Genomic DNA, 18,650 nt, shown 5'->3' with positions numbered 1-18,650 from the left:
TTATATAAAATCCATACCCAGAGTAATACCATATAAATTATATATAAAATCCATACCCAGAGTAATACCATATAAATTATATATAAAATCCATACCCAGAGTAATACCATATAAATTATATATAAAATCCGTACCCAGAGTAATACATATAAATTATATATAAAATCCATACCCAGAGTAATACCATATAAATTATATATAAAATCCGTACCCAGAGTAATACCATATAAATTATATATAAAATCCATACCCAGAGTAATACCATATAAATTATATATAAAATCCGTACCCAGAGTAATACCATATAAATTATATATAAAATCCATATCCAGAGTAATACCATATAAATTATATATAAAATCCATACCCAGAGTAATACCATATAAATTATATATAAAATCCATACCCAGAGTAATACCATATAAATTATATATAAAATCCGTACCCAGAGTAATACCATATAAATTATATATAAAATCCGTACCCAGAGTAATACCATATAAATTATATATAAAATCCATACCCAGAGTAATACCATATAAATTATATATAAAATCCAGTACCCAGAGTAATACCATATAAATTATATATAAAATCCATACCCAGAGTAATACCATATAAATTATATATAAAATCCGTACCCAGAGTAATACCATATAAATTATATATAAAATCCATACCCAGAGTAATACCATATAAATTATATATAAAATCCATACCCAGAGTAATACCATATAAATTATATATAAAATCCGTACCCAGAGTAATACCATATAAATTATATATAAAATCCATACCCAGAGTAATACCATATAAATTATATATAAAATCCGTACCCAGAGTAATACCATATAAATTATATATAAAATCCATACCCAGAGTAATACCATATAAATTATATATAAAATCCATACCCAGAGTAATACCATATAAATTATATATAAAATCCATACCCAGAGTAATACCATATAAATTATATATAAAATCCATACCCAGAGTAATACCATATAAATTATATATAAAATCCTTACCCAGAGTAATACCATATAAATTATATATAAAATCCATACCCAGAGTAATACCATATAAATTATATATAAAATCCGTACCCAGAGTAATACCATATAAATTATATATAAAATCCATACCCAGAGTAATACCATATAAATTATATATAAAATCCGTACCCAGAGTAATACTATATAAATTATATATAAAATCCATACCCAGAGTAATACCATATAAATTATATATAAAATCCATACCCAGAGTAATACCATATAAATTATATATAAAATCCGTACCCAGAGTAATACCATATAAATTATATATAAAATCCATACCCAGAGTAATACCATATAAATTATATATAAAATCCTTACCCAGAGTAATACCATATAAATTATATATAAAATCCATACCCAGAGTAATACCATATAAATTATATATAAAATCCGTACCCAGAGTAATACCATATAAATTATATATAAAATCCATACCCAGAGTAATACCATATAAATTATATATAAAATCCATACCCAGAGTAATACCATATAAATTATATATAAAATCCGTACCCAGAGTAATACCATATAAATTATATATAAAATCCATACCCAGAGTAATACCATATAAATTATATATAAAATCCGTACCCAGAGTAATACTATATAAATTATATATAAAATCCATACCCAGAGTAATACCATATAAATTATATATAAAATCCGTACCCAGAGTAATACCATATAAATTATATATAAAATCCATACCCAGAGTAATACCATATAAATTATATATAAAATCCGTACCCAGAGTAATACCATATAAATTATATATAAAATCCTACCCAGAGTAATACCATATAAATTATATATAAAATCCATACCCAGAGTAATACCATATAAATTATATATAAAATCCGTACCCAGAGTAATACCATATAAATTATATATAAAATCCATACCCAGAGTAATACCATATAAATTATATATAAAATCCGTACCCAGAGTAATACCATATAAATTATATATAAAATCCATACCCAGAGTAATACCATATAAATTATATATAAAATCCATACCCAGAGTAATACCATATAAATTATATATAAAATCCAGTACCCAGAGTAATACCATATAAATTATATATAAAATCCATACCCAGAGTAATACCATATAAATTATATATAAAATCCGTACCCAGAGTAATACCATATAAATTATATATAAAATCCATACCCAGAGTAATACCATATAAATTATATATAAAATCCGTACCCAGAGTAATACAATATAAAAATTATATATAAAATCCATACCCAGAGTAATACCATATAAATTATATATAAAATCCGTACCCAGAGTAATACCATATAAATTATATATAAAATCCATACCCAGAGTAATACCATATAAATTATATATAAAATCCATACCCAGAGTAATACCATATAAATTATATATAAAATCCATACCCAGAGTAATACTATATAAATTATATATAAAATCCATACCCAGAGTAATACCATATAAATTATATATAAAATCCATACCCAGAGTAATACCATATAAATTATATATAAAATCCATACCCAGAGTAATACCATATAAATTATATATAAAATCCGTACCCAGAGTAATACCATATAAATTATATATAAAATCCATACCCAGAGTAATACCATATAAATTATATATAAAATCCGTACCCAGAGTAATACTATATAAATTATATATAAAATCCATACCCAGAGTAATACCATATAAATTATATATAAAATCCATACCCAGAGTAATACCATATAAATTATATATTAAATCCGTACCCAGAGTAATACCATATAAATTATATATAAAATCCATACCCAGAGTAATACCATATAAATTATATATAAAATCCGTACCCAGAGTAATACTATATAAATTATATATAAAATCCATACCCAGAGTAATACCATATAAATTATATATAAAATCCAGTACCCAGAGTAATACCATATAAATTATATATTAAATCCGTACCCAGAGTAATACCATATAAATTATATATAAAATCCATACCCAGAGTAATACCATATAAATTATATATAAATCCGTACCCAGAGTAATACCATATAAATTATATATAAAATCCATACCCAGAGTAATACCATATAAATTATATATAAAATCCGTACCCAGAGTAATACTATATAAATTATATATAAAATCCATACCCAGAGTAATACCATATAAATTATATATAAAATCCATACCCAGAGTAATACCATATAAATTATATATTAAATCCGTACCCAGAGTAATACCATATAAATTATATATAAAATCCATACCCAGAGTAATACCATATAAATTATATATAAAATCCGTACCCAGAGTAATACTATATAAATTATATATAAAATCCATACCCAGAGTAATACCATATAAATTATATATAAAATCCGTACCCAGAGTAATACCATATAAATTATATATTAAATCCGTACCCAGAGTAATACCATATAAATTATATATAAAATCCATACCCAGAGTAATACCATATAAATTATATATTAAATCCGTACCCAGAGTAATACCATATAAATTATATATAAAATCCATACCCAGAGTAATACCATATAAATTATATATAAAATCCGTACCCAGAGTAATACCATATAAATTATATATAAATCCTTACCCAGAGTAATACATATAAATTATATATAAAATCCATACCCAGAGTAATACCATATAAATTATATATAAAATCCGTACCCAGAGTAATACCATATAAATTATATATAAAATCCATACCCAGAGTAATACCATATAAATTATATATAAAATCCGTACCCAGAGTAATACCATATAAATTATATATAAAATCCATACCCAGAGTAATACCATATAAATTATATATAAAATCCTTACCCAGAGTAATACCATATAAATTATATATAAAATCCATACCCAGAGTAATACCATATAAATTATATATAAAATCCATACCCAGAGTAATACCATATAAATTATATATAAAATCCGTACCCAGAGTAATACCATATAAATTATATATAAAATCCATACCCAGAGTAATACCATATAAATTATATATAAAATCCGTACCCAGAGTAATACCATATAAATTATATATAAAATCCATACCCAGAGTAATACCATATAAATTATATATAAAATCCGTACCCAGAGTAATACTATATAAATTATATATAAAATCCATACCCAGAGTAATACCATATAAATTATATATAAAATCCATACCCAGAGTAATACCATATAAATTATATATAAAATCCGTACCCAGAGTAATACCATATAAATTATATATAAAATCCATACCCAGAGTAATACCATATAAATTATATATAAAATCCGTACCCAGAGTAATACCATATAAATTATATATAAAATCCATACCCAGAGTAATACCATATAAATTATATATAAAATCCGTACCCAGAGTAATACCATATAAATTATATATTAAATCCGTACCCAGAGTAATACTATATAAATTATATATAAAATCCATACCCAGAGTAATACCATATAAATTATATATAAAATCCTTACCCAGAGTAATACCATATAAATTATATATAAAATCCATACCCAGAGTAATACCATATAAATTATATATAAAATCCGTACCCAGAGTAATACCATATAAATTATATATAAAATCCATACCCAGAGTAATACCATATAAATTATATATAAAATCCGTACCCAGAGTAATACTATATAAATTATATATAAAATCCATACCCAGAGTAATACCATATAAATTATATATAAAATCCGTACCCAGAGTAATACCATATAAATTATATATAAAATCCATACCCAGAGTAATACCATATAAATTATATATAAAATCCGTACCCAGAGTAATACCATATAAATTATATATAAATCCTTACCCAGAGTAATACCATATAAATTATATATAAAATCCATACCCAGAGTAATACCATATAAATTATATATAAAATCCGTACCCAGAGTAATACCATATAAATTATATATAAAATCCATACCAGAGTAATACCATATAAATTATATATAAAATCCGTACCCAGAGTAATACTATATAAATTATATATAAAATCCATACCCAGAGTAATACCATATAAATTATATATAAAATCCATACCCAGAGTAATACCATATAAATTATATATAAAATCCATACCCAGAGTAATACCATATAAATTATATATAAAATCCATACCCAGAGTAATACCATATAAATTATATATAAAATCCGTACCCAGAGTAATACCATATAAATTATATATAAAATCCATACCCAGAGTAATACCATATAAATTATATATAAAATCCGTACCCAGAGTAATACTATATAAATTATATATAAAATCCATACCCAGAGTAATACCATATAAATTATATATAAAATCCGTACCCAGAGTAATACCATATAAATTATATATAAAATCCATACCCAGAGTAATACCATATAAATTATATATAAAATCCATACCCAGAGTAATACCATATAAATTATATATAAAATCCATACCCAGAGTAATACTATATAAATTATATATAAAATCCATACCCAGAGTAATACTATATAAATTATATATAAAATCCATACCCAGAGTAATACCATATAAATTATATATAAAATCCATACCCAGAGTAATACCATATAAATTATATATAAAATCCGTACCCAGAGTAATACCATATAAATTATATATAAAATCCATACCCAGAGTAATACCATATAAATTATATATAAAATCCGTACCCAGAGTAATACTATATAAATTATATATAAAATCCATACCCAGAGTAATACCATATAAATTATATATAAAATCCATACCCAGAGTAATACCATATAAATTATATATAAAATCCGTACCCAGAGTAATACCATATAAATTATATATAAAATCCATACCCAGAGTAATACCATATAAATTATATATAAAATCCGTACCCAGAGTAATACTATATAAATTATATATAAAATCCATACCCAGAGTAATACCATATAAATTATATATAAAATCCGTACCCAGAGTAATACCATATAAATTATATATTAAATCCGTACCCAGAGTAATACCATATAAATTATATATAAAATCCATACCCAGAGTAATACCATATAAATTATATATTAAATCCGTACCCAGAGTAATACCATATAAATTATATATAAAATCCATACCCAGAGTAATACCATATAAATTATATATAAAATCCGTACCCAGAGTAATACTATATAAATTATATATAAAATCCATACCCAGAGTAATACCATATAAATTATATATAAAATCCATACCCAGAGTAATACCATATAAATTATATATTAAATCCGTACCCAGAGTAACCAAATAATACCATATAAATTATATATAAAATCCATACCCAGAGTAATACCATATAAATTATATATAAAATCCGTACCCAGAGTAATACTATATAAATTATATATAAAATCCATACCCAGAGTAATACCATATAAATTATATATAAAATCCGTACCCAGAGTAATACCATATAAATTATATATTAAATCCGTACCCAGAGTAATACCATATAAATTATATATAAAATCCATACCCAGAGTAATACCATATAAATTATATATAAATCCGTACCCAGAGTAATACCATATAAATTATATATAAAATCCATACCCAGAGTAATACCATATAAATTATATATAAAATCCGTACCCAGAGTAATACCATATAAATTATATATTAAATCCGTACCCAGAGTAATACTATATAAATTATATATAAAATCCATACCCAGAGTAATACCATATAAATTATATATAAAATCCATACCCAGAGTAATACCATATAAATTATATATAAAATCCATACCCAGAGTAATACCATATAAATTATATATTAAATCCGTACCCAGAGTAATACCATATAAATTATATATAAAATCCATACCCAGAGTAATACCATATAAATTATATATAAAATCCTTACCCAGAGTAATACCATATAAATTATATATAAAATCCATACCCAGAGTAATACCATATAAATTATATATAAAATCCGTACCCAGAGTAATACCATATAAATTATATATAAAATCCATACCCAGAGTAATACCATATAAATTATATATAAAATCCGTACCCAGAGTAATACCATATAAATTATATATAAAATCCATACCCAGAGTAATACCATATAAATTATATATTAAATCCGTACCCAGAGTAATACCATATAAATTATATATAAAATCCATACCCAGAGTAATACCATATAAATTATATATAAAATCCGTACCCAGAGTAATACCATATAAATTATATATAAAATCCATACCCAGAGTAATACCATATAAATTATATATAAAATCCGTACCCAGAGTAATACTATATAAATTATATATAAAATCCATACCCAGAGTAATACCATATAAATTATATATAAAATCCATACCCAGAGTAATACCATATAAATTATATATTAAATCCGTACCCAGAGTAATACCATATAAATTATATATAAAATCCATGCCCAGAGCAATACCATATAAATTATATATAAAATCCTTACCCAGAGTAATACCATATAAATTATATATAAAATCCATACCCAGAGTAATACCATATAAATTATATATAAAATCCGTACCCAGAGTAATACCATATAAATTATATATAAAATCCATACCCAGAGTAATACCATATAAATTATATATAAAATCCGTACCCAGAGTAATACCATATAAATTATATATAAAATCCATACCCAGAGTAATACCATATAAATTATATATAAAATCCGTACCCAGAGTAATACTATATAAATTATATATAAAATCCATACCCAGAGTAATACCATATAAATTATATATTAAATCCGTACCCAGAGTAATACCATATAAATTATATATAAAATCCATACCCAGAGTAATACCATATAAATTATATATAAAATCCGTACCCAGAGTAATACCATATAAATTATATATAAAATCCATACCCAGAGTAATACCATATAAATTATATATAAAATCCGTACCCAGAGTAATACCATATAAATTATATATAAAATCCGTACCCAGAGTAATACTATATAAATTATATATAAAATCCATACCCAGAGTAATACCATATAAATTATATATAAAATCCATACCCAGAGTAATACCATATAAATTATATATAAAATCCGTACCCAGAGTAATACCATATAAATTATATATAAAATCCATACCCAGAGTAATACCATATAAATTATATATAAAATCCATACCCAGAGTAATACCATATAAATTATATATAAAATCCGTACCCAGAGTAATACTATATAAATTATATATAAAATCCATACCCAGAGTAATACCATATAAATTATATATAAAATCCATACCCAGAGTAATACCATATAAATTATATATTAAATCCGTACCCAGAGTAATACCATATAAATTATATATAAAATCCATACCCAGAGTAATACCATATAAATTATATATAAAATCCGTACCCAGAGTAATACTATATAAATTATATATAAAATCCATACCCAGAGTAATACCATATAAATTATATATAAAATCCATACCCAGAGTAATACCATATAAATTATATATAAAATCCGTACCCAGAGTAATACCATATAAATTATATATAAAATCCTTACCCAGAGTAATACCATATAAATTATATATAAAATCCATACCCAGAGTAATACCATATAAATTATATATAAAATCCGTACCCAGAGTAATACCATATAAATTATATATAAAATCCATACCCAGAGTAATACCATATAAATTATATATAAAATCCGTACCCAGAGTAATACTATATAAATTATATATAAAATCCATACCCAGAGTAATACCATATAAATTATATATAAAATCCATACCCAGAGTAATACCATATAAATTATATATAAAATCCATATCCAGAGTAATACCATATAAATTATATATAAAATCCATACCCAGAGTAATACCATATAAATTATATATAAAATCCGTACCCAGAGTAATACCATATAAATTATATATAAAATCCATACCCAGAGTAATACCATATAAATTATATATAAAATCCGTACCCAGAGTAATACTATATAAATTATATATAAAATCCATACCCAGAGTAATACCATATAAATTATATATAAAATCCGTACCCAGAGTAATACCATATAAATTATATATAAAATCCATACCCAGAGTAATACCATATAAATTATATATAAAATCCATACCCAGAGTAATACCATATAAATTATATATAAAATCCATACCCAGAGTAATACTATATAAATTATATATAAAATCCATACCCAGAGTAATACTATATAAATTATATATAAAATCCATACCCAGAGTAATACCATATAAATTATATATAAAATCCATACCCAGAGTAATACCATATAAATTATATATTAAATCCGTACCCAGAGTAATACCATATAAATTATATATAAAATCCATACCCAGAGTAATACCATATAAATTATATATAAAATCCGTACCCAGAGTAATACTATATAAATTATATATAAAATCCATACCCAGAGTAATACCATATAAATTATATATAAAATCCATACCCAGAGTAATACCATATAAATTATATATTAAATCCGTACCCAGAGTAATACCATATAAATTATATATAAAATCCATACCCAGAGTAATACCATATAAATTATATATAAAATCCGTACCCAGAGTAATACTATATAAATTATATATAAAATCCATACCCAGAGTAATACCATATAAATTATATATAAAATCCATACCCAGAGTAATACCATATAAATTATATATAAAATCCGTACCCAGAGTAATACCATATAAATTATATATAAAATCCATACCCAGAGTAATACCATATAAATTATATATTAAATCCGTACCCAGAGTAATACCATATAAATTATATATAAAATCCATACCCAGAGTAATACCATATAAATTATATATAAAATCCGTACCCAGAGTAATACCATATAAATTATATATAAAATCCATACCCAGAGTAATACCATATAAATTATATATAAAATCCGTACCCAGAGTAATACTATATAAATTATATATAAAATCCATACCCAGAGTAATACCATATAAATTATATATAAAATCCATACCCAGAGTAATACCATATAAATTATATATTAAATCCGTACCCAGAGTAATACCATATAAATTATATATAAAATCCATGCCCAGAGCAATACCATATAAATTATATATAAAATCCTTACCCAGAGTAATACCATATAAATTATATATAAAATCCATACCCAGAGTAATACCATATAAATTATATATAAAATCCGTACCCAGAGTAATACCATATAAATTATATATAAAATCCATACCCAGAGTAATACCATATAAATTATATATAAAATCCGTACCCAGAGTAATACCATATAAATTATATATAAAATCCATACCCAGAGTAATACCATATAAATTATATATAAAATCCGTACCCAGAGTAATACTATATAAATTATATATAAAATCCATACCCAGAGTAATACCATATAAATTATATATTAAATCCGTACCCAGAGTAATACCATATAAATTATATATAAAATCCATACCCAGAGTAATACCATATAAATTATATATAAAATCCGTACCCAGAGTAATACCATATAAATTATATATAAAATCCATACCCAGAGTAATACCATATAAATTATATATAAAATCCGTACCCAGAGTAATACCATATAAATTATATATAAAATCCATACCCAGAGTAATACCATATAAATTATATATTAAATCCGTACCCAGAGTAATACCATATAAATTATATATAAAATCCATACCCAGAGTAATACCATATAAATTATATATAAAATCCGTACCCAGAGTAATACCATATAAATTATATATAAAATCCATACCCAGAGTAATACCATATAAATTATATATAAAATCCTTACCCAGAGTAATACCATATAAATTATATATAAAATCCATACCCAGAGTAATACCATATAAATTATATATAAAATCCGTACCCAGAGTAATACCATATAAATTATATATAAAATCCATACCCAGAGTAATACCATATAAATTATATATAAAATCCGTACCCAGAGTAATACTATATAAATTATATATAAAATCCATACCCAGAGTAATACCATATAAATTATATATTAAATCCGTACCCAGAGTAATACCATATAAATTATATATAAAATCCATACCCAGAGTAATACCATATAAATTATATATAAAATCCGTACCCAGAGTAATACCATATAAATTATATATAAAATCCATACCCAGAGTAATACCATATAAATTATATATAAAATCCTTACCCAGAGTAATACCATATAAATTATATATAAAATCCATACCCAGAGTAATACCATATAAATTATATATAAAATCCGTACCCAGAGTAATACCATATAAATTATATATAAAATCCATACCCAGAGTAATACCATATAAATTATATATAAAATCCGTACCCAGAGTAATACCATATAAATTATATATAAAATCCATACCCAGAGTAATACCATATAAATTATATATAAAATCCTTACCCAGAGTAATACCATATAAATTATATATAAAATCCATACCCAGAGTAATACCATATAAATTATATATAAAATCCGTACCCAGAGTAATACCATATAAATTATATATAAAATCCATACCCAGAGTAATACCATATAAATTATATATAAAATCCGTACCCAGAGTAATACCATATAAATTATATATAAAATCCATACCCAGAGTAATACCATATAAATTATATATAAAATCCGTACCCAGAGTAATACCATATAAATTATATATAAAATCCATATCCAGAGTAATACCATATAAATTATATATAAAATCCATACCCAGAGTAATACCATATAAATTATATATAAAATCCATACCCAGAGTAATACCATATAAATTATATATAAAATCCTTACCCAGAGTAATACCATATAAATTATATATAAAATCCATACCCAGAGTAATACCATATAAATTATATATAAAATCCGTACCCAGAGTAATACCATATAAATTATATATAAAATCCATACCCAGAGTAATACCATATAAATTATATATAAAATCCGTACCCAGAGTAATACTATATAAATTATATATAAAATCCATACCCAGAGTAATACCATATAAATTATATATAAAATCCATACCCAGAGTAATACCATATAAATTATATATTAAATCCGTACCCAGAGTAATACCATATAAATTATATATAAAATCCATACCCAGAGTAATACCATATAAATTATATATAAAATCCGTACCCAGAGTAATACCATATAAATTATATATAAAATCCATACCCAGAGTAATACCATATAAATTATATATAAAATTTGTTTTCTTATGAGAGAAAAGACCGACTTTCTTCCCTCTAAACAGGGCGGGAATTTTAAATAATAATATAAAAAAATTACCTAATAGGATGTTCAGCGCAAGCCTTAGGTCTTTCCATCATCGACACCCACTTGTCATCGTAGCAGAACAGCGAAAGATCAAGATACGGAGAACTGGAATATGATTGAGCACAAATTGGCAGTTGGGAGAGCAGTCTTTTGGTCGCCTCAGTCATGCCGCCGTATCGCGCGCTCACAATCGTCTGTTTATATCTCTGCTGCATCAGTCGCGCGTAAATGTTATTAGAAGGCGAGCAAATGTACGGCGTGTCTGCGTTGCGGAAAAAATCACTGAAGTTCTCAAACTGCGTCTGCATGTGAGACGATGCGTTGTCGTAAGCAGCAATCACTTTAGCAGAGACCATGTCATAGACAACCAGCAGCGCTGGATGTGCATTTGGGTCAGTTGTTTGCAGAGTCGCTACTTCTTCGCTCGCGTAACGCACCAGTATGTGATTAGTGTCCAGTAGCTGCATCTTCCACATCCGCAATGCATTCAACTGTTGGATTATCAATTATTTTTATTGTTGGATAATAATTTAAACCCAACATTTGATTTTATTCAAATTACCTGATCAAAGTACTGGTAAAAACGACGCAACTCATATGGATCATCTGATGTTTTACTGATATAAGCAGCCCGTTTATATAAATGTATCAATAATTTATGTTTCAATGTATTTATTGTCGTGTCTTTAAACGGCCGTATGTTAATTTGAGGATATGCTGTTGCTAATAAATAACTTTCATCTTCCAAACAAAACCTACAGCAGTAAAATATTTATTCACTAAACCCGCACCGGAAGTTTAAATTCCTGCCCTGTTTAGAGGGAAGGAAATCTTTCTTTTCTTTTATGAGAAAATGAATTATAAAAATTTGCGCACGCGCCATTTTTCCCACAGACAAAAATTTAAACTCAGGTACAGATCTGGTGAAAAATTGTATGGACACCATGTAGGAAAGTAGGACTCGCCTTTGGCTAAAGTAGGCAATTACACACCCGGGTTGAAATGTCCTACTTTCCTCCCTTGGTGTGTAATTTACCATTTAAATCGCGCGCGCTTTTATAGAATTTAAATAATTTACCTTCCAATTGTTCTAACATTAATAAACATTCCATCGAGTATTTGAAATATATGAATAGTTTGATGTTGTACTGATAAAACTGCTAAAATATCTTTATACAAATACAGTCCTAATAAATTATTAAAAACGTTATAATTAATATAATTTATCTTTTTATATTTTGTGAGCAAGTAAATAATTGACCTTGATTATGAGATAAATAAATTTTATCAACTAAAAAACGCCGGAAATCACAGAGTTTACCCCCTTTGAGATCAACTAGATGAAGAGTGTAGTCTTCAAGCGGTGATCGGGGATTTGGTGTCAAAGCTTCATTATTCGAGTAAATCTACCGTCAATTAAATTAAATCAAATTAATCAAATAATTAAATGATACTGAAGTTAACTGACGTCAAATAATTTTTGGATTTTTTTTTAAATATAAATAATAAAAAAAAAAATATTTTGAAAAATTGCACATATAGTTTTTTGAATTTTCTACATGTGCATTTTTTTAGTTTTTTTTTTTCTCATAAATTCGTTGTAAAAAAAAATCCTAAAATTATTAATTGTCTGTTAATTTCAAGATCATAATAATTAAGACATTTATTCAGCAACAAAATTACCTGGTAAAAATGTGGTCTCAATTCCTCAGAAATATGTTTTGCTGATCCAACAATGACGTATCTTCCGTCATCAGTAAATAAACTACATTCTCTATTTAATTGCTCATTGCTATCGACTACATTAATTACCCATTTTGGCTGGAAAAAAAGTAATTTATTTATACAAATAAAACTTCAGGGTACACTGAGATCTCTGCTGTCTACAGATCTACCAAATTTACAACTCTATCGAATAATTTTACGATCTTCCGACATCTCCATAGCAAAGGAACACTTCCGGGTGTGCGATTACACGCGCAATTAATAGAAATTTTTTTTGGTATCGATATTATTCGGTAGAGTTAATGAGACAGTAGTAGAGTTGATTGATCTGGTGGTTGTAATTTGGGGCGACCGTCTTTTTCTTCTCATGCAATAATTTCTTGCGACAAAATTTCTCAGCAATAATTTCTCAAGGCATATTTTCTCACCACAAATGTGAAAAATTCTCCATGAATTTTTGTGTCGGATCAATTTTTGTTTGAGTAATTATTGCTGAGAAATTTTTGCATGAGAAATTATTCCGGATTTATAAAGGCAGGGAGCCGTAATTTGGTAAGACCTATTTATGATAAATATGTAAGCGCTCCAGCTTTGGTACCTTAAAAAACTGATGAAAAATATTATTGCGGATATGAAAACTTCTGTCATCATTTTTGTGGCCAATGTACTCGCCTTTGCAGTCGACGAGTAATTTTGCGGCAGCTGAAGCTCCTTCGTACTTGTAAACTTCAATTGAAGTCTGGTCGGCGCTGAAGGCCACGAGGTATCTGCCGTCAGGACTAAACTTACGTAAAAAACAGGGCGGCTTCTCCACATTGACAACCGTGAAATTGGGAAATACATTCTGGTAAAATTGACGGGATATCAGTACTTGAGTACCTGGATACTGACACGCGATGGTCTCGCGACGTCTTAACCTCAGGACGATATTTTGGGCTGAAAATTTGCGGGGTTTTATTGTACAGGGTTCATTTACAAATTCTATTTTCCCCTTCTCCGCTGCCATTTTTTGATTTTGTAATCAATTCCATAACTTTATCTTACACGATAAAACTTTTTTTTATTGGATCATTTTTTAATTTTTGAAAAACTACCGCGGAATTATTTTCTGTCATTTAATATTTGAATAAAATCAAATTTATTTAAATTTTTATGGTTAATTATAAATTTAAAAATAAATTTATTTATTTATATATTTGATATATTTTTATATCATTAACCTAACTTTCATTAAAAGTTATTGTCATTTATTTGAATTTTTAAAGATTTTAATTATTAATTATTCAACAATTCGTTAGTTTCGATTGAGCATATAATCGAGTAATTTAATTACTAATTAATTATTTTGGAGTATAAAAATTTAAATAACAATTATCACAGTCACTTTTCATATTTTTTCAACTATTTTTTGACAATAAACAATCGATCAATCGCTTTACGAGTTTAAAAATTAGAAACCAACAGAAGCGCGAACGGCGCGAAAAATAATTTATTTGAATTTTCGTGAATGTGAATGTAGTAGACATCAGACAAATATAAAACTATAAATGAATAGAGTAAATAATTTTAAAAATGCACTTATTAATTTCTAAATTTTTTAAATGCACATTTTTTCAAATTTGGTTTATTATTTATTTACTCTAGTTGTTAATAATTTAAAAATTGTCTGATGTTTGATGATACTGAAGTTACAGACAATTACCAATTTTTGAATTTTTTTTTCCACAATTGGATTTTTAAAAAAATTTATAAAAATATGCACATGTAGAAAATTTTAAAAACTATGTAGAATTTTTTAAATACTTTTTTTTTTATTATCTGTCATTTTTAAACAAATTCAAAAATTATCAGACGTCAGCGAACTTCAGTCATGAATTCACTCATGAATTTTCAAATATTTTAATTACTTTCTTTTTAACTTTTTTATTTCTAGCAATTAAAAATTACAATTAAAATAATTATTAGTTAATTAACTGACTAAACTCTGCTCAAAGCTGATCTTTTGTAAAATTTAAATAATTTAAATTACGAGCTTTTTAAACTGCGGACATTGAAGTCCATATTTAGAGTTAAAAAAATTTTGATTGCTGATATTTTATAAATAAATCACTGAGTTCTAATCAAAGATTTAGTTAACATATATATATTTATACATATATCATATTAAATGAATGTTCGCATGTGAGAAAAAAATTTCCGACATGTCCACCTAGCGGTCATCTTATTAATTAATTTTTTTGACCATACAAAGTTATCAAAATAATCAAAAGTTTGTGTGTATTTATATTAAATATAAAAAAAAAAAATAGAATTGAGGCATGAAAATAAAATCCATAAATTAAATATTTTTTTTTTTATTAACACATTTTTTCATTTTTTGATAGGTCTACGGTAATTAATCGATAACAAGAAAAAAAACGTTCTTCATCCATGTTTTTTCTACATCAGTAATTATTAAAAGGTACAATTAGCAAATTACTATATCGTGTATTCGCTTTTGCATAGTAATAATAATAATGATAATAATAATAAGAATAATAATAATAATATTAATTATTAATTAATTATATAATAAAGTTGTATTTTGTTTGTTTGTAAACTTTATAATTAATTAATTAGCGTCCACTCACGTGCCTGATTTTTTTTTTCATTTTTAATTTTTCTACAAATATAATATCAGTATCTAATTTTTTTTTAACTACATTTTATTTATTATATTTTTCCACGCGTTATTTTATTTATAATTATTCACTTTTGAAATACTAAAAATACAAATTATTTTATTTTTTTCCGCCCAACTTTCAAAATACCCACACTAATTATTTTTAAACTTATCAAATTTATACATATTTTTTATTATATTTTTTGTCCCACTGCCGACATAATTAAGGGGCTTATAGACATAATTGCGTATTCTTTTAATGTTATTACAATTAATTAATTAATTAATTCATTCATTAATCAACCAATTAATCAATTGATTAACTAATTATTAATGCAATTAATCACACCTAAACATACTTAGATTAAGACACTTTGAATTATTAAATTTTTTAAATTTTAATTTTTTGCCGCCATTTGAATTTAAAAAATTAAATAAATAAAACTTAATTTAAATTTTCAAAAATAAATTTGACTGGAATTCAAAATTTATGTACAATTTCGAAAAAAGTCCATAGAAATTAAAAAAAATATTAATTACGTAAATTAATGAATATTTAGACAATTAATTAAAATAAATTTAATTATTTTATACACAAATGTCTTAAAAAAAATAACAGCCCCTTGATAATGTGACCGCTGTCAAAAAATAATCAAAAATAAAATTATTTACATATTAAGCTTCACATTTCTTATTAATTAACTATACAATTAATAATAGTAATTAATAATAATAATGATAATAAAAATTACGAAACATTAAAAACATAATTAGTCTAGTGTCAAACGGAATATTTTACAATTTAAAAAATTACAATGCAATTAATGATAATTAATTTAAAATTAATTAATCAATTGCACCACTACGCATTTAAAATTGTACAGATTACAATAAAAATAATAATTATAATAAAAAAAAGAGAAGAAACAAAACAAAAATAATTAAATTTAACATGTGAGTTACATTATATTTTATATACATTTATATTTAATAATTAATAATTAACTGATTTATTAATCAATTAATAAATGAATTTAAAAATACGCATGCTATATATACAATATATACTAATAATAATAATTAAAAAACAAGCAACATTTAATTATTAAATAACTTATATTGTTTTTTTATAAACAAATTAATTAAAAAAATAAGACATTAATTTTTAATTTAATTGCAGATTTTTTTAAAAATCCTCCAATGCCTGATATTCTCATTTATTTACTGCAATATATTTATATTTATATTTATAATAATAAAGTATATCAATAGACGAATTTATAAAATTTATAAATAATAATAATATGAAAAAAATGTTGTATTGATATATATCTATATATGTGTATATTTAATTAATTGATTGATTGATTACTAGTTAATGAATTAATGAATGAATTAATTATTAAGGGAAAGTAAATCGATGGCGATAAAAAAAGCGGTACATTATTTTTTTTTTAAACATTTAAATTCTTAACTGTATAATTTACATATTTATACAATAGAAAACTAGATTCTCTGACCGCGAATCAAACAATAAACCATCGACATAATTTCTACTGATGTATAAATATACATAAGTGTTATAATTATTAATTATTATTATTATTACTCATTATTATTATTAATTAATTATTATTTATTATTTATTACTTATAATTAATGTATATTCTTATATTATTTACTATCATTATTATCATTACTATTATTCATTAAATTAATATATATATATCAATATACATACTAAGTGTGTGTTATTTTTTGATGTGTGCTAAAGAG

General features: G+C 24.6%; 1 protein-coding gene across 1 annotated transcript in view; it reads right to left on the bottom strand.

Annotated features, from left to right (window-relative positions):
* Positions 1–15,503, bottom strand: part of LOC130668039 (DET1 homolog) — a 30,076-nt gene extending 14,573 nt beyond the window's left edge. Inside the window, exons 1-6 of the mRNA XM_057470029.1 lie at positions 14,811–15,503; positions 14,171–14,308; positions 13,749–13,893; positions 13,566–13,674; positions 13,050–13,242; positions 12,500–12,978 (exon numbers count right to left, since the gene is read on the bottom strand). Coding sequence (XP_057326012.1) covers positions 12,500–12,978; positions 13,050–13,242; positions 13,566–13,674; positions 13,749–13,893; positions 14,171–14,308; positions 14,811–15,218 — 1,472 coding nt within the window. The 5' untranslated portion in view covers positions 15,219–15,503. The remainder of the gene's footprint in view (positions 1–12,499; positions 12,979–13,049; positions 13,243–13,565; positions 13,675–13,748; positions 13,894–14,170; positions 14,309–14,810) is intronic.
* Between the last annotated feature and the right edge of the window lie 3,147 nt (positions 15,504–18,650).

The sequence above is a fragment of the Microplitis mediator genome, chromosome 1 (genome assembly GCF_029852145.1).
Source record: "Microplitis mediator isolate UGA2020A chromosome 1, iyMicMedi2.1, whole genome shotgun sequence".
NCBI classification, from domain to species: Eukaryota; Metazoa; Arthropoda; class Insecta; order Hymenoptera; family Braconidae; genus Microplitis; species Microplitis mediator.
Note: the sequence above shows the minus strand (reverse complement) of the source record. Positions and strands in the feature narration are given on the sequence as shown.